Raw genomic sequence first — 21,728 nt, 5'->3', positions numbered from 1 at the left:
ACCACCACTGGCTACTGAGGAAGCCAGGAACAGAAGACTCAAGTGTCTGGCCTCTCATCCTAGTACTCTACTTCCCTTGTAGATCTCAGCTTCTAGCCCATTCTATTGGGTACATGTTAATGTCATGGGTTGAATTATATCCCCCTCCTTCCAAAAAAAGTTAAAGTCCTTACCCCCAGTATTTCAGAATATGACTTTATTTGGAAATTGGATCATTGCAGATGTAATTAGTTGAGTTTACACTGGAGTAGGTTGGACCTTTAATCCAATATGGATGGTGTCCTTATAAGAATATGGTAGGAAGACACAAAAGAAGAATGTCACACAAAAGAAGAACGTCATGTGACAATGGAAGAAGAGATTGGAGTTAGCAGCTGCAAACCAAAGAGCACCAAGGATTTCCAGCAACACTAGAAACTAAGAAAAAGACATGGAATAGACTCTCTCCTAGAGCTTTCATGAGAGCATAATCTTACAGACATCTTGATTGTGGATTTCTGTCCTCTAGCTTAAGAGAATAAGTTTATGTTGTTTCAAGCCACCCAGATTGTGGCAATTTATTACGACAGCCCTTGGAAATTCATGCAGTACACAGTGGCTTGACTGTAACTTGACCACAGGATGCTAATGTCTAAGGAAATCTGTCATTCCCACCCTGGCAATCTGTCCTTCTTAAGCCCATTCTGAGAGATAGCTGACCCATTGTGAGAATCCCAGAATGAGAGCTGTAACCAGGGCAAGCTGACCTCACCCTAAAAAGGAACCCTGGGATGCACAGGAGCTCCTGGGAAGAGCACAGAGTCCCAAGGCACTGGGGCTGGGGCCCCCAGTCTGTAGGTATAGCTGTTAACCTACAAATGGTGCAGAATTCCAGGCATAAAAGTGCTATAACATGCTTCGTTCCTCCCTATTCAGGACTGTGTTGCAACACCCTATTAAGAAGCTGACCTGGCCACCAAGTTCCTGGAGAAACCCCCTTTTAGAGAATATACCCAGTCATCTTAGGAGACCATTAAGTAAAGTGGGAAAAACAATTAGACATGGGGTTAATAGAAGTCCTGGCTCCATTACTTATGTCTTTTGTAATCCTGGTAAGTCATTGAAACCCTTACTAAATCTCACATTTCTTATCTGTAAAATGGAGCTAATGATATGTTCCCTACCTACCTTTTAGGGTTAATGTAACAATATTAACAATGGGGACCCTTTATCCACCACTTACTGTTTACCAGGTAGGGTATGAGGCATACTGGAGTGGTTAACCGCACAAATCCAGGGGCCAATTTTCCTAAGTTTGAAACCAGATCCATCCCTGATTACCTGTCTGACCTTAGGCAAGTCACATCACCTCCCTGAACCTCAGTTTCTTCAATTGTAAAATAGGGACGATAAAACTTGCCATACAGGGTTTTTATGAGAATTAAATGAGCTATAACATATGCAAAATACATAGTAGCTTGCTTGTATCGAGCACACCTTCAATAAATGGCAATTGTGAATAATTCACACTTAATCACCCCCCAGCTATCCTCTGCAGTATGATTACCCTCATTTTCATATTTCTCATTTACTGCTTATAGCAAGAGCTCAGTATTGAATGTCTGACCCCACCTGAGGCTTGGGCTACCAGGGACACGATAGGTTCATTTTAATTGTTACCCTGTGGATGACCTCAGACTGGACTGTTTGGTAGACTGCTTCCTTTAAAGAAAAAAAAAGAGGAAAATTTCACCTGGACTTTATTTATTTTTTATTTTTTTAAGGAGGGCTCAGCTCACAGTGGTCCATGCGGGATCAAAATGGCTACCTTGGTGCCACCAGCACCACGCTCTAACCAACTGAGCTAACCAGCCACCCTGACCTGGACTTTAAAGGATGAGGAGAATTTACTTAGGCATCAAGGACAAAGGACATTCCAGGTGGAGAAATAATGGAGTAAAGATGTACAGGCAGAGACACCCAAACTATGCTTCCTAATAAACCAGTCTGGCTGGAACAGAGAGAGTAGTGTAATGAGTGAGAATGTATGAAACAGAAGAAAAGGGAGAGGGAGAGAAGGTCTCTGTGCTGGAAACAAACTCATCCTATCCTTCGGCCCAGAGTTGATGAGTCATATAAATACAGGGTCTGAGTGAGACCTTTGGAGCTGTTCTAGATTCTGTCACTTTCTAGGTTCCCAGGTAAATTATTTATGCCACCTCATTTAAAAAGCTACAGTTCCATGCAAAGACAATGGAAATAATAATACCTCACGCAGTTGATGTGCGTCCAAGGGGAATATTTCAAAGGAATGTATAAACCTCAATGTTACAGTAATAGAGGTACTGAGACAAAGCTCCTAGCACTGCACATAGCAAATGCTTCACATGTGGCTGTTATTATGCAGCTACTCAGATGTTGATACGATTGTCATCATCTTTCTCATCATGCCTCTCTAGCTGGTAGAAGGGTAAACTAGGCAAATTTGCAATTTGCTGATGGATGGTTTGTTACTCTGTTTTGTTACTTACTTGCTGTGTTACAATAAGTCATCCAGGACTTCCTGGGGACTGATCAGCTACAGAGCATGTGCCAAGACATGGCCCAGGGATCAGCAACACAGATGAAAGACAGGGAGCATTCCTGCCCACTCCAGAGCAGCGTGTGACACTACACCTTGCATTGGGGTGACTGTTCTGTCCATCCTCAAATGAGTGTAAATGGATTGACTGCAATCTATCAGGGTATAAGCAAGGAAAAGGATACTTCCTACTTTCCATAATGGAGGTAAAAATGTGGCATGGAGGGTCATAGTCCTGGATTCCATCCAGGGGACAGTGGCAGAGGGTGTTCACCCTGGAGGTACAGTATCTGTCCCTTCCCTTGTTCCCGGGCAGGTTAAGTTACCAGAAATTCCAGAGAGTACCATGGTAGGACTTTGACACTTTGGGTGGGTTTGTCCCAAAACTAGGATATAAGGCATATTTAGACACATAACATAAAATTTTTATAAATGTATGTGTATCACACTTGATGAACTCAAAATAATAAACAATTGTGACAGACTGCTGTTATCTTTGCCCATGTTTGTATGTGTTTTGCCTCTAGCCCATATGAACATGCCAGGGTTCCACATGAAATTTACGGCAGTTCAGTAAAATAATGCTCAAGACCCAAGGAGGACATGTTAGCAACATCAGACTATGGCCCAGACTCAACAGACCAAGTTCCAGGTCCCACCAGCACCCCACCCTCCTCAGAGCAAGAGGAAAGGCTGGACCCCCCAAAACCTGAAGAGGATGGTACTTCACATGTATCATCCCTGAACAGGACATAGTGAGGGAATGCATACTCTCTCCTCAGTGCTCCTTCAGGCAAGCACACTGCCAGGAAAGGAACACCAAAGTCCAGGCAGGCTGCTTGCTCAGGTGCCCCACATACCCACGCTCAGGGCATACATACATATCTGACACTCTGACCTGATGCCAGCAGATTCTTCCTCAAAATCAGAGCACATGGGACTGGTTTTTTTTACTCTGAAACTCCCGGAGAAAAATGACCATATACTAGAAATACAGTATAAATATTAATCCTTTTTAATGTACATGTATTTTTTTTCCTCTTTCCCATACATTTTTGTGAAACATTGTAAAAGTGAGGTCTTAGCTTTTGGGTTCTATTTGGACTTGTGTTTTTCAAACTGTGGGTCATAACCCACTTGGGAACTATAAAGCAATTCAATGGGTCATGACTAGCACTTTTTAATTGAAGAGAACTGCATAAATTATAGGATAGTAATGTTTTGTTAAACTTTTGTTTTATGCATGTGTGTACTGGGTGACAGTGTAAAATTTCTTTTTCTTTTTTTTACTTTTTCCCCCCTTTCTACCGCCTCCCCCCCAACTCCAGCTCATGCCATTGTTTCTCAGTCTAGTTGTGTAGGACACAGCTCCTTGACCCAAGCTGGGATTAGGAGCCTTGCGCTCCCCCCGGGCTGAGGCAGTCGGTCACTGGTCGCCCACTCACAGCAGCTCATGGCAGCTCTCGCCAGCTGCCAGTCACTCACGCTGGCTGCTGCCCACTCACGCTGGCCACCGGCCGCTCATGGCAGCCCAGCTCCAGGGAGGGTGTTGCTCATAATCTTAGCTGTAGAGGGCGCAGCTCACCGGCCCATGTGGGAATCGAACTGGCAACCTCGGCGTTAGGGGCACTGTGCTCCAACCACCGGAGCCACCAGGCTGGCCCCTACTTTTTATTTTAATTAAAGTTTATTGGGGTGACAACGGTTAGTAAAGTTACATAGGTTTCATGTGGTAAAATGTATTTCTACTGAGGGTTACATTAAAAAAAAATATGAACACTGCTGATTTATACCACCATCCCTTTGTGCCAGGGGACCCTTGGATGGTCCTGACTGGGTAGTGGAAGCTTCGGCCATTAACCAACACCTCCTTCATGGATGTATGGCAACGCTCTCCATTCCCAGGAGAAAAATATACAAAAGCCCTAACAAAAGCCCTAACTGGAGGGACACAAAAGCAAGGGGTGTCCTGTGCCTCTATCCCCTGCCTAGTCATGGACCACTTGATTGCTTGCTACTTTGACAGAGCTCTGTTGAAAAAAGGAGGAAGCCTGCCTCCAGTGCCCACCAAGAGAAAGGAAAGTTGTAACTTGATGTCACCACCTTCAACCATCTTGTGTAGAAGAGAGAGGCTGGTCCCTCAGGGGAGGAAAGGAAAGTTGTAACTTGATGTCACCACCTTCAACCATCTTGTGTAGAAGAGAGAGGCTGGTCCCTCAGTGACCAGCTCCACGGAGCCTAACAGTGGACAGACCTCTCTCTGTCCACGCCTCCTAAGATGCACAGAGTGACCTTCGAATCAGTTCAAGGAGAGAGGCCACCCCATCCAAGGGCAGCTACCTGTGTGAGCTCGCTGTGACTTAATGTTCTCTTGAGTAGAAAATAAGGAGACTTGACTGAAAATACTTTGATGTCTGCATCTCCAAAATATGACTCTCTCACTCACTGCCTGACAAACAGGACCTGTTAATTATTTTGGGATCCACCAACGGAGTGCATCTTTGGCCAAAAATTCCCCTAAAGCAACTCCTTTATCCAGAATCACTGGGAAATGAAGTATTCTGGATGAATAAGATTTCCACAAAATGAACTCACACCATTAAGTATAGAATTTTTTAAAAAAATACATCTTATCCATTAAAAAATAAATAAAAGGGGGAAAAAATCCTCTGAACCAAGCCAGCTCTCCCTACCACCAAGCTCTGCTTCCCTCTGGAGTGCTATGATGTGTCCTGTATTTTTGTCACTGCTCCCTGACCCCCAGTGGTCTCTGAGGCAGGCTCTGCCCCACCGCCCTCCACCACATGGGTCATTCTCATTCTCATCTCCAAGTTTGCTGTTCCGCCACAGATATCTGGATACCTCCACCTGTCAAATCCACCTCACCCACCAAGGGCCACCTCAAGAATCTCCTCCTCCATGAAGCCCACCCCACCCCCTTTTTTGGCCAGTGCTCCACAATCTCCCTCTCCCGTGAGGTCTTTCAGTGCCACGGGTATCACACAACTTAATGTTTTGTTATATTTTGTTTGCTGCTTCATTCATACATCTTATCTCTCCAACTGGTTTCTAAGAACTTTAGGACAAAGATACCATTTATTGCTTGGGGATTGTTCCATAACGTACAGCAAAGGGTCTTATGAACCATTAAACACAAACAAGAAACAGTGACTTGTTCCTTGTTTGTATGGGAGCATTTTGTCCTCCCCTCCTGTCTTCGGAGAGGAAACAGCATGTACCTTTCTTTTAAAAAGTCTTCAAACTCTTTGCAGTTCTTGCGGCCATTGTTCAGGTGCTGGATTATGCTGTCATAGCCAACAGTGCTGAGGATGTCTGGACTCTGGTGAAAAAAACGAGAGTGTGTCAGACCAGGAACAGTGTAGACAGCAGCCTCGAGGCCTGAAGCGATGGGGGAAGCTGGCAATGGGAAGTTCCTGAAACGCGTCATATGTGACCAAAACGAACAAAATAGAAGAAGTAAGAATGCAAAGAGCTGTGGAAGAGTTTCTAAAATTATGAAACTGAAGGACCACAAAACAGGAAGGAAGTGACAGAGGATTGAGAGGCACATGGATGAAGGAGCTGACCTGGCTCAGGCCCAGTCTGGGCCCCAACCTGGGCGCTACATCAGTCCAGGACTGAGAACAGGAATTGGGCACGCACTCCAGGCTTCTGCAGAGTGCTTCTTCATGCTGCTGCATGGGAACTCACTCACACTACAGGCCCCTTTTAACCAGAGACTATACAATGTTCGCTTTGTCCTTAAACATGTCACAAAACTTGACCATGACGTCTCTTCCCATAGCCAATAAGCCCCATCTGAGGGTAGAAGGTATGGCTGCAAAGGCCAAGCAGCCTTGAGCCAGGAGCCAGGCCCCAGGAGTGGGAGAGGGAAGCTGGCTTTCCATGGGGAAACACAGAGGGGAGCCCACCAGCCAGCATGCTCTGCATAGGTCTCTGGGCCCAATTTGTGGAAAAGGAATTTTTTTTAAATTTTAAATTAGCAGTGTGTTCCTATTTTATTCTACTATGTGCTCTGAGGTTGGAGGAAGTTGCCTAAGTCTCTCGAAGCTGGTTGGAGCGCTGTGTTCCTAACGCCGAGTTCGATTCCCACATGGGCCAGTGAGCTGTGCCCTCTAAACCCTGGCCAACCGATGCCTGGCGACTGACTGCCTCAGCAGGAGGGGAGGGGGGTTCAGGCTGCCTCTGAAAGTGCCCTGTTCTGGGAGATCTGAGCTCCCTCACTCCCAACCCAGCCAAGGCAGACCATCCCTTCCCAGCCCCCAGTCTGCAGAGGGAGGAGTGGCTGGCTGTTCAGTAGTGGTGGGGGACACCAGAAGGTACCTCTCTACCAGAAAAAGCAGGATTCCTCTCTTCCCTATGTTGCCACTTGTCATGGCCTGGCTGAGCAGACAGTGGTCCCAAAGAAACCCGGCAGGACCAAGGTCTGAGCCCGATTTCAACATGGGATTCGTTAACTAAACTGGCTGTAACTCACTGCAGTTTTAAAACAATTATTATAATAAATTTTACCCTTGGGCATATAGATAAATCGAAGTTAGAAATACATTTAATTCCATGGGTTCTGGCTGTGGTTTGAGCATAAAGGAAAGCCTTGGGAAACCTAAAGAAATAGCGCTCACCAAAGTTTCACTTCCCCACCCACCCCTCCATACACATTCTTCTGTCCCAGCAGGTAGGCTGCTTACTGCCCCCCAAAATGCAGTGCTCAGTGACAACTCTAAAACAATGTTTATATTACCCCCTCCAAATCCAGCCCCGCCAACCCCAACTTTTCTGGAAGCCTTCTCCAAGTAGCCCCAATGCTCCCTCCTCTGGGTTCTCCAAATGCTCAGCTCCTGAATTTGCTGTTTGGTGTCCCCCATGTGAGTAGCCTTGCTGTCCCAGGCCTACTTCAAGTGACTGTGGCTTCTTCCTTGTCTTGGACCACTCCTGCACACGTACCTCCCAAAAAAAATTCAGCTTAACTACAGTAAACTTCTCGAGGATAGAAATGCCCAGCGTGTTCTCAGCCAGATGTGTTAGAAGAGAACAATGAAAACAAAGACTCCTGAGTGAATGAATAGGTCCAGAGGGTCAATATCAATGATGGTTTATAGAAAGAAGTGCGTTGCTCTTCCCAGAAGAAAGACACTTGGGTTCTTTGTTTTATGATACTCATTTGGAAAAGGTGGTTTCCTTTTTCATAATTTAGGGTGCAGACATTCTTTGAGCTAGACAGGGAAGGTGAGCTAGACCAAGGTTTCCTAGAAACAAACCAAATCACCAGGCCTCCTGGCTGCCAGCCTTAAAAAATCAGAATTGTTGCTTCAGAGGACTGACGGGGCTACAGAGGCAACAAAGACAAGAAATCCCCAAGAGAAAACAAAGAGTGCCCAAGGCCAAGTTCAAAGTTGTGGAGGACTTGGCCTGGAAACTCCTTCCTACGTTAGTCACAGAGCATGGGTGGTAACCTCTGACTGGCAGAAGTCAAAACAGGAGGGCCAAGTAGGAAAGAATGCTCCGTGAGCACCAAGATGGCATTATAGATCTGCCATCAGAAGTGAGTATGCCAAACCATAAACCCCGTGTCTTTGGCTTGGTAATCAGAGCCCTCTACACATTATATCTTACTTCTCTTCCACAGCTTTTTTCTCCCCTGTCCTCCAAATAAGCAGTGTACATTTCTACTCCAGGACCTTTGCACAGGCTTTTCCCTCCGACAATGGGAACGGCATCTCCTCTTCATTTAAATCTCACCTCTGCTCAGGGCCAGTTCAAATCCCATTTCCTGTCTGAAGTCTTCCTCAAATAATTCACCCTATACTCTCTTCTCCTTCTTCTGAATGCCTGGAGTGTTTTATGCCTGTTCCTCTCATTTGGCTCTTATTATGTATTATCTTGTGTCATTAGTGAACATCTTTTAAAAAATTAGTTAACTTCTTAAAAAGTCTCGGGATTATACTCAACCTTTATCACCCACAGTCATTTCTACCTTAATGGTGCTTGAGAAATATCTGTTAACTGTATACCAACTACAGACAAGAAACTGAAAAGGTTGCAGAGCCAGCATAAGACAGAGTTCTTGCAACCAGGGAGCCTATTATTCATTTAGGGATTCAGTAAAAAATAGGTACATAAAACAAAGGTGTATGCACAAGGAAAATTAGAGACTAAAACAGTATATAAGATATAACAAATGAGGTAGAAAAGAGAGAATGAGCCAGGGTCATCAGAAAAGAAAAGAAGTAAGATTTAAATTGAGTCTTTTAAAATGACTGGGATTCACCCAAGAAATCAGAAAATATTTCAAACCAATTGATAGTGAAGAAAACAACACATCAAAATCTGTGAGATGCAGCAAAACAGCGCTTATATCATATGGAAGTTTATAGCTCTACATGCTTACATTAGAAAAGAAAAAAAGGTTTTAAAAATAGTGACTTTATAGAGCTGGAAAAGGAAAACGAATTAAACCTATTGTATGTACAAGGGAGGAAATAAAAATAGAGAAACACAACAAAATAGAAATGGACACACAATAGAGAAAGTAAATGAAAAAAAAGTTGGTCATTTGGAAAGATTAATAAAATGGATAAACCCATATCCAAGTTGATCAAAAAACAAGAGAGTAAAAAAAAAAAAAAAAAAAAAAAAAAACAAGAGAGTGAGGAAAAAGAAAACACAAAATACCAATGTCCTCAATCTGACAAAAGGCATCTACAAAAAATCTACAGCTACCAATCTACTTAATGGTGAAAGACTGAACACTTTCCTCCTAATAAGGTAGAAATAGGCAAGAAATAAGGTGAGAAAAAGAAATCAAGGGCCTATACCGGAGGTGCCAAAAAAATGTATATACATGACTTGTATTCATCTTTTATTATCGGTATATATTGAGTATTACAATTTTAATACAGGTTTTTCCTTTCTTAAAACGTGTGTACATTTTTTTGGCACCCTCTGTATATTGGAAAGAGAAAAGTAAAACTGCTTTTACTTGAAGACAGAATTAATGTATACATAGAAAATCTTAGGGAATTTACCAAAAAAAATTACTAGAACTAATAAATAAATTTTACAAGGTCCACATACAAAAATCAATTGTATTTCTATATACCAGTGGCAAAATAATAAATAATAATAATTAGAAATCATTTACAATGGCATAAAATATACAAAATATTCAGGAATGAATACTTAAGAGGTTATACAAGAGTTCTTCACTGAAAATTACAAAGCATTGCAGAAAGAAATGAAAGACCTCATAAAAGTAGATATATACCATGTTTGTGGATTGAAAGAGTAAATATTATTAAAATGTTGATTTTCTTCAAATTGATCTATAGATTCAACAAAATGCCATCCAACTCCCAAAAGTCTTTTCTGTAGAAATTTGCAAGTTAGCCTAAAATTTATGTGGAGTTACAAAGAACCTAGAATAGGCAAAATGATTTTTTAAAGAGAACAAACCTGGAGTATTCACACCACCTGATTTCAAATTTTTCTACAAAGTTACAGTAATCAAAACAGTACGGTACTAACCTCAGGGTAGATAAATATACCAATGGCACAGAACAGAAACTAGAAATAGACTCACTTATCAATACTTTCAACAAAGATGCCGAAATGATTCAATGGGAAAATGGTTATAGTCTTTTCAGCAAATGGTCCTGGAACAACTACATAAACCTTTGGGAGAAAAGAGCTTCTACTCATTCTTCACACTATACACAAAAATTAATTTGAGATGAATCACAGACTCAAATGTAAAACTAAAATACACAAATAAACTTTTCAGAAGAAAAAATAAGAAAATACCTTTGAGCACTTAAGGTATTTCTAGGACACCAAAAATATGAACTCCAAAGAAAACTTAAAAATTAGACTTCATCAAAATTAAAAACCCTGCTCATCAAAAGAAATTGTTAAGAAAATTAAATGGCAAGCCACAGGCTGGGAGAAAATATTCATAATACATATATTTGTCAAAGGACTTGTATCCAGAATATTTACATAACTCCAGCAAATTAGTAATAAAAATATAAGCAACCCAATAAAACTGAGAATAATACTTGAACTTCATAAACACTTTATAAAAAGATACTTCATAAAAGATATTCCTTTGACCAAAAAGTTCATGAACAGTCACTTAACAAGACAGGAAAGTCACAATGATGTCTACTTCATGCCCACTAGAACAGCCAAAATTAAAAAGTCAACATTGAATGTAGGTGAGGAGGTTGAACTATCAGAACTCACGCACTACTGATGGGAGTGTAAAACTGGTACCATCATTTTGAAAAATGGCGATTTCTCAAAAAGTGAAACACACACACCTCAAGTTCTATTACTAAGCATTTATTTTAACCCAGTGAAATGAAAACATGTCCACAAAAAGATTTGTACAAGAATGTTCATAGGAGTTTTATTCACTGTAGCCAAAAACTGGAAACAATCCAAATTTCTAGCCATCGATGAACGATAAACAATTTGTGGTATATTCATACAATAGGATACTAATCAGCAATAAAAAAATAAAGAACTGATATATGAAAAAACATGCATGCATCTCAAAAACATTATACTAGTGAAAGATGTGACACACAAAAAGTATTTACTGTATGATCCCATTTATATGAAATTCTAGAATAGGCAAGCAGTTCTAGGACAAATTTTTATGGTAAAAAAAAAAAAATCATAAGAACAGTGGTTGCCTGAGTCTGGGAGACACTGAGGGTGGATGGGAAGGGGCCATGAGTGAACTTCCTAAAATATGGAAATGCAGACACCCATGTGACCTACTTTCCTATCAAGATCTTTCTATAAAGGTGTGGACTGTACAGATGTATGCAGTTTGCAAAACTCATTGATCTATGCGTTTTATCTTATATAAATTATACCCCCCAAAAAACGAAGAGGGAAAAAAAAGCTGATTAGAATTCAGAGGAATAATGAATGGGACGGAGGCCACCACTAGAAGGAATAAGAGAAGCTAAGACATGGAAATGGATCTAGTCTTGGAGTCCTGGGAGAGGCAGGAAATGAAAAAAGGTGAGCTGGCCCAAGCCCCTACCTAGCAAACCTCCCAAAGACCCAGTACGTAAGGTTTAAAAACGCTTAAATTATAAAGAGGTTAAATAAAGAGCATTCACGTTTGAATCAATGGATCTGTACTTTAACCGTTAAGCCACTTAACATTTTTTAAGACCAAAAAAAAAAAAAAAAAAAAAAAAAAAGGCCAGATCCAGTAGTGAGCACATCGGTGACACACCCGGCAGATGTGTGAGCCAAAGAATAATAAAAAAGGTCTCGTCTTGAGCACGCCCACGGGCAGCTCAGACCAGGTGGGGTGTGGGTTCAGAGAAGGAGAAGTGTACGTGGGCTGCCTGCCAGCTTCCTCACCCTAGCTCTAATGCTCGAGGCGGGTTTCACCCACTCAGTCAGAGCGCACAGACCGCTCCTTCCTGCCCAGCCTGGAGCCCTGGGTTCCCTGCTGAAGAAGTCCCTGAGAACTTGTGTCCAGGACCCCTTTCCGCCACACGGCCTGTGGCAGAAGGTGTAGAGGCAGAGGGGAAGCACAGGACCCGCAGCCTCCATTGGAATTACAGGTGCTGCCAGCAGACCATCCCCACACCTGCTTCTGGGCTGCACCTCATACCCACCCCGTCATGATGTCTGCTACATAGAGTTTCTCCAGACATGGGCTCCAAGGACCACCTATGCCAGAATCACCTTGGTAAACATGCAGACCCCCGAGATCCCACCCAGACTTGCTGATTCTGAACCTGGGGTGGAGAAATCTCCTCTTGTTACACTCCTTCCAAGTGACCATAATACCATTTGAGAACCGCTGCCACAGGAATTACGTGGTTCCTGCCTAGAGGAGCCGGCTGCAGGAAGAAAGCAGGACACAGGCACATGGAACTAGAGAACACAGCAGAATGGGGCAGTGAGGGAATGGCTGCTAGGAAAGGGCAAGAGAGAAGAGGGCAGAGAAGATTCTCCATGGTTTGCGTTGAATTTTTAAACCTCTGATTCTGAGTAAAACATGCAAATTTTCATTGATGCCTTTTGGAAGCACAGAGCCCCACTAGAACGGGAAAGGGACGCACTGACTTTGCATATCATATGCACAGGTTGTGTTTGACTCCTGGGCATACGATGCGTAAGTGTGTTGCACTTTGCATTAAAGCATCATAAAGTGCCCCATAAACACAGTGAGACAAGAGCAATTTCCATGTTTTACAGCTAGAAAAAAATAAGATACTAAAAAGACATGTTCTCCTTATTACTGCTTCCAACCACAGTGAAAGAACTCAACTCTCAACCAATAATACTATCCAAATCTCTGTTATTTATGAAAAGCTACATGGCAACAGTAGACTTGGAATAAAGACCGAGGGCTTCATTTTACCTCCCTATGCTCTCAACCTTGATCTTTCTTTCCTACCTCTTTCACCCAGAGAGGTAAAACCAAGGATCAAACTCACCTTGTCTGCAAATTAATTATTGTTCATTAATATTAACAATTAGGTCTAATACACGTTGAATATTTGCGGTATTCCAAACAACATACCAAGTATTTTACATGAAATATCTTGTTTAATTCTTATAACAAAGGTATCATTATTTTCTTCATTTTATTGGGCAGGAAACTAAGGATCAAAATCTGTATTCTGAGACAGACTAAATTCTACATTCTTAAACCACTCAACCACACAGCTTCTCTTATTGGAGGACAAAGACCACATCTCGCTTTTTGTCAGTCCATTTTCCTGCGATTTAAAATGGGACACGGGGGCAGCCAGTTAGCTCAGTTGGTTAGAGCACAGTGCTCTTAACAAAACAGTTGCCAGTTCAATCCCCACATGGGCCACTGTGAGCTGCACCCTCCACAACTGGATTGAAACAACTACTCGACTTGGAGCTGATGGGTTCTGGAAAAACACACTTAACATAAATAAAAGTTTTATTTTACAAAAAGAATGGTACACACCCAGGATTTAAGCCAGACTAGGTTTGAGTCCTAATTCTGCCACACCCAAGCTATGCAATTTTGAGTTAATAGCTCAATCTCTCTTAATGCTAACTAACTAGATTGTAAAATGGGGATTGCTGGAAGGATAAAATGAGACCGCGTGCTTTGAGTTGGTGAAATGCTTCAAAAACTAAAGGAATTAAGGAAGACACATTCGAAATTTTCAAGACCAGGCCACAAAAGCAAAAAGGCCTATGTGTTTAGACCATGGGAATCTCTTCATTGAAAGCAGACAACAGTGAAATAAATGTAGCCTGTTAGCTACTCAAAAAATATGTATGTTGTCATCTGTGGAAGCAGCTGGAAATGTGTCAGAGATACCTCAGCAAGGGATAAGGAAACTGCCAGCAGTGTTTTCAGCCACGTTTACCTAAGCCTAAAGTCAAACTCACTACAATGGTTGTGTCCTTAAGCCTTCTCTGTGGATTGTGAAGGCAAGAATGAAACCCCAGCGCAGGTCCCACTCCAGCCTGTTCTACGAGTCCAGTGTGCCTTCTCACCTGCTATAGGCCCCACTCAGACACCACAGCTCTGTCTAGCCTGGATCCACATTTGACATTTGCACATGTCTAAATGTCCCTCCTGCCAAGTCAGCAGGTAAACTAAAAAGGCAACTCTACTCCACTGAAAATATATTAAGTGAAAGTAAAACCTGAGAAAGTAACTGTGTAATTCAACACTCTGTTAGAAAAAAACAACGACCAGAAGGATATGCACCAAAATGATGAAATTCTCTTCTTAGAATGTTTCTGTGTTTTCTAAATATTCTATAATACACTTCTATTCCTTTTTTAATCTGACGTCTTTCTCCCTACCTCCATCCTTTAAAGATAGCAAAGTGAAGTATTTTCTTTCTCCCTCATTTGTGCCCAGGCCCCACTAAAACAACAAAAGACCCATAGCAACCACAGAAAATAGGGATGGGCCCAATGAAGAAGATGGAGATTTGTAGGGATTTCTGTAACAGAAAAAGCAGATGGGACTAGAGGGACAGAGGTTGGAAGCCAGTATTTCAACCCACGCGAAACAGAAGAAATTCCACAAACTTTCCCAACAAAGCCCTAGAAAACACTGAGCTCCAATCAGTAAGGGCTGAAACTGAAGCTGTCATGGACACATGGGGAGGGTGTTTGTAGGACACCGGGAGCTCGGCCAGTACCTTGCCCCACTCCGGGTAGAAACACAGCTGCTGATTCTGACATTTGTGCCAAAGCCGCAGTTGGTGAGGACTCCACCCTGCAGCAGGCCCCTGGCCAGAACATGAAGACCAGAACCGTCCCTAGGCACCGCCAAAGCTCCCACAGTGAAAACTGGAAGAAAAAACCAATTCTGCCCAGTTCTGCCCGTTCACTTCCAGGATAACACCTTTCCCATTTTCTCACTCCAAACAGAGGCAAAAGATCAGAAATTGTCATTATTTCTCGAAGACACCAGAATCTACTTAGGAAACCAGAGATATCAAATAAAAAGCTAGGAAGTTAATTAATTTTTTTTAAGTAGTAGCTTTCTTATATGTCAATAACTATTAAAAGTGCAATTTAAAATACAAAGTCCTATTCACAGTGCCAAGAAAACTTATAAAATAGGACTAAGCCTTTTTGAAAGAAAACGATCAAATATACGGTGATGGAAAGAGAACTGACTCTGGGTGGTGAACACACAATGTGATATATAGATGATGTATTATAGAATTGTACATCTGAAATCTATGTAACTTTACCAACAATTGTCACCCCAATAAACTTTAATTTAAAAAAGAAAGAAAATTATAAAACATTACCAAAAAACAGAATGATCTCAATACATTTAGAAATACATCCTAGTCCAAGATGGGAAAATCCAGTGTTGGAAAGACTCCATTGTCCCCAAATAAATCTATAAAGCTAAAATTATTTCAATCAAAATCAAAGTATATGTAATTAAGTATATGTATATATTTATAAATGTTAGCAAAAACCCTGAAACCATACAAATACTGGAAGTAAACATTCAAAAAAGGCTTTGTAACTATGACTTAAAATGTATACAAGTATACAAGTGGACACTTTGGTCAACGTTGCTCAAGCAGTAGTTTGCTGTAATCAGAAGTGTCTGGACGCTGATGGTAACCACTTTGAGCACCTCTTGTAATTGCAGAAGTCAAACGTAACTTGTATTCATCTTTTATTGGTATATATTGAGTATTACAATTTTAATAGTTTTTTCCTCTCTTAAAATGTGTATGCATTTTTTTGGCACCCTCTGTATATATACTTCATGTTTAAAGCAGTATCTTACTTAAAGGAAGAACACGAGAGGCATTTGCAGTAGTTGGGGAACAAGGCAAGAATGGCCTTATCTCTACTACTTTATACTAGAGGTATTAAACAATGCAGTTTGAGAAGCTAAATCAATTAGAAGCCTAAGAGTTGGAAAATAAATAAAACAATCTCTACTTGCAGATGATATAATACAAATGGAAAGATATTCTTTGTTCTTAGATAGGATGATTCAATGTCATTGAAATGTCAGTTCTTAGTTAATTTATAAATGTAATGCTACCTCAATAAGAATACCAACAAATTATTTTTTATGTAGCTAAACAAAGTTCAAAGGAAAAACATGAAATGCAAAAATAGCCAGGAAAATACTAGAAAGAAAAGTTATGAGGGGAAGGCAGCCCTACCAGACATTTAAACACATTATAATTCCTCCATAACTAAAACAGTGCAGTACTGGTACATAAATTTTCAAACAGACCAGTAGAATAGAATATAAAAGTCCAGAAATAGACCCAAGTAGGTATGGAAATTTAATATATACTAAAAGTAGCATCTCACATCACTGGGGGAAAAATGGACTGTTTCTTAAGTGGTGCTGGAACAACTGTTAGCCATGTAGAAAATGATAAAAAAAAGATCCAAGCTCCACACCATACACAAGAGTAAATCCGATAAATGGATCAGAGAACTAAATGTAAAAACATGAAAGGTGATCACTTTGTAAGGTATATAAATGTCTAACCACTATTTTGTACACATGAAACTAACATTGTACATCAACTGCAATTGAAAAATAAATGTTTTTTAAATGTTTTAAAATTTTCAAAAGTGAAAGGTAAAAATCTAAAACAAAACAAAAAACCCTGAAACCATACAAATACTAGAAGTAAACATTCAAAAAAGGCTTTGTAACTATGACTTAAAATCAAAATGCAATACAGGAAAAGAGTCATAAATTTGACCACCTAAGAATAAAAACTTTTTCATAGTAAAAATAATAAAAACACAAAAAGACAACTGACAAAGAGAAAATACTTGCAACAAAATCACAGCTAATATCCCTAATATATAAATAATGCTTTAAAATTGATGAGAAAGGACCAAAACAGAAAGAGAGATATGAACAGATGATTGTGTGTATCCATTCCCTAAATATATAGAAAAATATACAGCCTTACCCATGAAAAAGAGAAAGGCAAATGGAAACTTAACTGAGATGTCATATCTCACCCGTCAGAATGGCAAAATTAACTATGACAACAGATTTGCTGGCCGACCGTGGGAAGCAGCCACTCTCCTATATTGCTGGTGACAACGAAAATTGGTTCAAATTTTAGGAGAGAGAATTCAGCAGTATCTAACCAAACCACATGTCTTTACTTCCTGGTCCAGTTATCCCACTTGTAGGAACTTCCCACTTCTTATCCCGAAGATACATCTCCAACAAAACCAAATACATATGCACAGGTTTTTCATGGCAGTGCTGTTTGTAGTTGAAAACTTTTGGAAACTACCTAAATACTCATACACAAGGGAGTGTTTGATAAACTACGGCACGTCCATACAATGGAGTTCTGTGCACCAATTAAAAAAAAAAAAAGGAAGGATTTCCAGTCTGTATTTTACAGTGGAAAAAAGAGCAAAGGGCAAAAGAGAAATGGCTGTGTGGCCATGAAGTCTGGAAATACAGGCAAATATACATGTAATAAATGACTGATTGCTATTTACGTTACAAAACATGTTCAATGACATCATATGATATGTTTACTGTGTTGTCCTTGATTAGCACTGCATAGAGGAATGCATTCAGCAGAACTGCTACAAACATGGCCCATTAATGCAGCATTTCCATCAACCCCTGCCCATGCATCTTTGATGCACTGCTCCCAGTGCTTCATGTTTTTGCTTTTCATTGAATAAACCTATGTCACTAGTTTGCCCCAGAAGTAATCAAAGTTCCACTTCTAAAATATAAAACAACAATACACACGCTTTCAGCCTTTGGTCATTCTGTGTAGTATAGTATACCATACAGTATAGTATACTACCTTTTGTATAAGACAGAAGAGAAAATATATATTTATCTGCTTACTTGTGCAAAAAGAATAAAGCAGAAAGTAATGAAATCAGTAACTTACAAAGGGTAGGTGGGATCAGAGTGGACACGATAGGAAGTGGAATGGAACGGGGGCAGAAGGGATGGGGGACAGTGATGCCTCTCTAGGCACACTTTTTTGAGTTGTTCTAACTTGAAATCATGTTAGTATTTTACATAGTGGAAAATACTAGAAAGTAATATGCAAAGATGGGGGAACCTCTTTACATATTTGTGGATATGGAATACAAAATATATGGTGATGGAAAGAGAACTGACTCTGGGTGGTGAACACACAATGTGATATATATATGATGTATTACAGAATTATACACCTGAATTCTATGTAACTTTACTAACAATTGTCACCCCAATAAATTTTAATTTAAAAAAATGGAATACAAACAAAAATGAATGAACCTAACCTCATTGCAAATTTAAAAAAATAAATAAATAAATAAATAAATAAATAAACAAACCACACTGAAGGAGAGGAATGGAGAACTAACCCAAGTAACTTTTGTACAGTCTTGACTGTATCCTTTCAGCCTAAGACAAAAAGAAGTACACATATTAAACTCTAGTTTGTTTTCCACAATGGTATGGGTTAGCAATTCTGAAACAACTTTCTCTGTATCTTTGGACTGCATAAAGGACTAAATATATTGTGGATAATCGGACTCAGGTTTCTCTTAGAAAAGGGAGGAGGGTCAGGCTAGACCTGGCTCACTCCAGTAACTGAGAACCAGTTGTACACTTCTCTTCCTAACTCCTTGTTCAGTGATGTCAAGTTGGTGGCTTGAAACTGGCCATGGAGAGTTTTTACACCATGGAAATTGGCAAATGCTGCAATCAGAGTTTTAAAACCACTGGAGAGCGGTTGTTAAACATTTAGCAGCACACCACTGGAAGGGATGGGAAAATATAACAAGTGGGAGAAGGGTGGAATGACCCTGCGGCGTTGGAATGGAATTGGAAGTATCATTACGCGCACGTCTATTTCCTCATTCTGTCAGTTGAGAGACTCTAGAAACAATGACATCCGAGTGGCAACGACCATAGCTAGAGCACAAAGATCGGTTTCTAAACACAATTCTCTACTAAAAGGAACCAGGGTTCTTTGGAGGAATGGCAGATTCCAGGACTGGGGCAGAGAAATTATCTATTAAGCCTGCAACATCTTGTGCCAGAAAACAAAGAATGATGGGGAGATGTCAAAAGAACAGAAGAACTCAGACACAGGATACAGTTAAAGGGGCTCCCCACTGTCCAAATCTAGGACAATTTGAGCATCCAGATGAAAAATGATGGTACCCTTTTATAATCCATTGCATAAAATAAGAATCCATGAATCCATACAAAGAGGGGGAGGCTCTCTCTTACAGCAGGATACCAACTGTATTATTATATAGGTAGAATTAGAAAATCGCCGTACAAAGATTTGTACATGAATGTCCACAGCAGCTTTATTTGTAATAGCCAAAAATGTCCATCGACAGGTCCATGGATGAACAATTATATGTCCATAAAGTGGAATATTATTCAGTAATTTAAAAGAACAAACTATTCATCACACCGCATAAATGAATCTCAAAATAATTATGATAAATGAAAGAAGCCAGGCCAAAAAAGAAGAGTAAATACTTCCTGTGTTTCAGTTAAATTCTAGAAAATGTAGCTGATCTATAGTGATAGAAAACACATGATGAGGTAAGAGGGATTTCAAAAGGGCAAGAGGAAACTTTTGGGGTGATGGGTGTGTTTGATACCATAATTGTGGTGATGGTTTCATCCGTGATATACGCATGTCAAAACCTATTAAACTGTATACTTTAAACGTGGGCAGTTTATTATGTCAATTATTCTTCAATAAACTTGCTAAAAACTTTTAATCCCAATTTGGCAACCATTCTAGTAGTAACTGATTCAGGCAAGAATCATCAACGGATGTTAAAACTAATGGATGAAAGTTTAAGGAGAGTGGTATGTTTACATAGTGTCGAAGTATTTTCCCTTAAATTACCTATTAATTACAAAGAGGAAAGCAGTAATCTTACAGTGGACACACCTAGAAAACACCACTGTGGTATTAAGTGCTAAGTACCAGGTGTTTTTAACACCTAACACTGTGGCCTACGCTGAATAATGGCCCCCTAACTATGTCCGTGACCCAATCCCCAGAACCTGTGAATATGTTTCCCTACATGACAAAAAGATTTTGAAATGGGGAAGTTATCTTGGATTATCCAGGATAATCACAGGGTTTCTTATAAGAAGGAGGCAGGAGAGTCAGAGTAGGAAATGTGATGGATAGTAGGTGGAGGGAGGGAGGGAGAAAGGGAGGGAGAGATGGAGATATATATATATGAAACTAACACAGCCACCTTAACCAAAGGATCAAAATTAACACCACCAGAAACAGGGCAAATAAACATCATGATTCCCCCCCCCTGATATTGAGAATTATACAGATCATTTCTGTGAAATTCCTGCCCAAAATGCACAGTCTGAATCTAATCATAAGGAAACAGGTAAGCTCAAATTAAGGGCATTGTACAAAGCAACTGTCATGTACTCTGCAAAAACATCAGTCATAAGTACAAAGAAAGATTGAGAAACTCTTTCGATTAAATGAGACTGAAGATACTTGACAACTAAATGCAACACAGAATCTTAGATCAAAAATGTTTTCTTCTTTTGCTATCAAGGACATTACTGGGGAAATTTAAGTAGAGTCTATATATTTTTTAATAGTTTTTAAATATATGATTATGTGAGAAAATATCCTTATATTTAGGAAATATATAATGAAGTATTTGTGGATAAAGGGAAATCACACCTGCAACTTTACTTTTAATTGGGTCAAAAAATAAATGTGTGATATATATATATTATATTATATTATATTATATATATAATATATAATATATTTATAAATATATAAATATTTATAAGATGTCTATGTTCTAATCCCCAGAATCTGAATATGTTTCCTAACATAATAAAAAAGGTATTTACAAAAAAAAAAAAAAAAGGTATTTACAGACATAATAGTGAAACTGTGAAGTTAAGGATCTTGATGGTGTGTGTGTGTGTGTGTGTGTGTGTGTGTGTGTGTGTGTGTGTAGAGAGAGAGAAAACAAATGTTCACATTTGAGGAATCTAAGTAAAAAGTTATATAGAAATTCTTTGTATTATTTTATAATTTTTCTGTTAATTTAAAATTACTTTTTTAAGTTAAAAAGATTAAAATTCACCATAACAAGAAACACGCTAAACAAAGTAAAAAGACAAATTACAAATTGAGAAGAGCAGCAATATTTAATCAAGGATTAATGTGCATAACAAACACCTAAAATCAATCACATAAAGATGAACAATCACTTTTTTTCAAATAGGTAAACGATATAACCAGGCAGTGCTCTTAAAAATGAAAAACAAATGTCCAATAAGCACTTTTTAAAAGAGAATAAACATTATTAATAACCAAAGAATGCAATCAAACAAAAAATAATTTTTCATGCATCAGATTGGGGAAAATTGAAAATATTCAACATTAGCAAGGAAATAGGGAAACAGTGTCATATTCTATTACGGAACTATACATTGGTACATTTTTAGAGGGCAAATTAGCAATAGTCATTAAAATTTTAAATGTGTATAGTCTTTGACTAGTAGGAGCTCATCATCGTATAGAAATAACTATACAGCTCTGAAAAGATACACACACAAAGGGAACATAATGACAAAGAATTGGAAACAACAATAAAG

At 39.6% G+C, this 21,728-nt stretch overlaps 1 protein-coding gene across 1 annotated transcript in view; it reads right to left on the bottom strand.

Moving 5' to 3' along the window:
* Positions 1–21,728, bottom strand: part of PSTPIP2 (proline-serine-threonine phosphatase interacting protein 2) — a 78,507-nt gene that overhangs the window by 37,084 nt on the left and 19,695 nt on the right. The window contains exon 2 of the mRNA XM_081078225.1: positions 5,800–5,900. Within this exon, the coding sequence (XP_080934351.1) occupies positions 5,800–5,900 (101 nt within the window). The remainder of the gene's footprint in view (positions 1–5,799; positions 5,901–21,728) is intronic.

The sequence above is a fragment of the Rhinolophus hipposideros genome (genome assembly GCF_964194185.1).
Source record: "Rhinolophus hipposideros genome assembly, chromosome: 17".
NCBI classification, from domain to species: Eukaryota; Metazoa; Chordata; class Mammalia; order Chiroptera; family Rhinolophidae; genus Rhinolophus; species Rhinolophus hipposideros.
The sequence above is the reverse complement of the archived record's forward strand: the minus strand, read 5'-3'. Positions and strand labels throughout refer to the sequence as shown.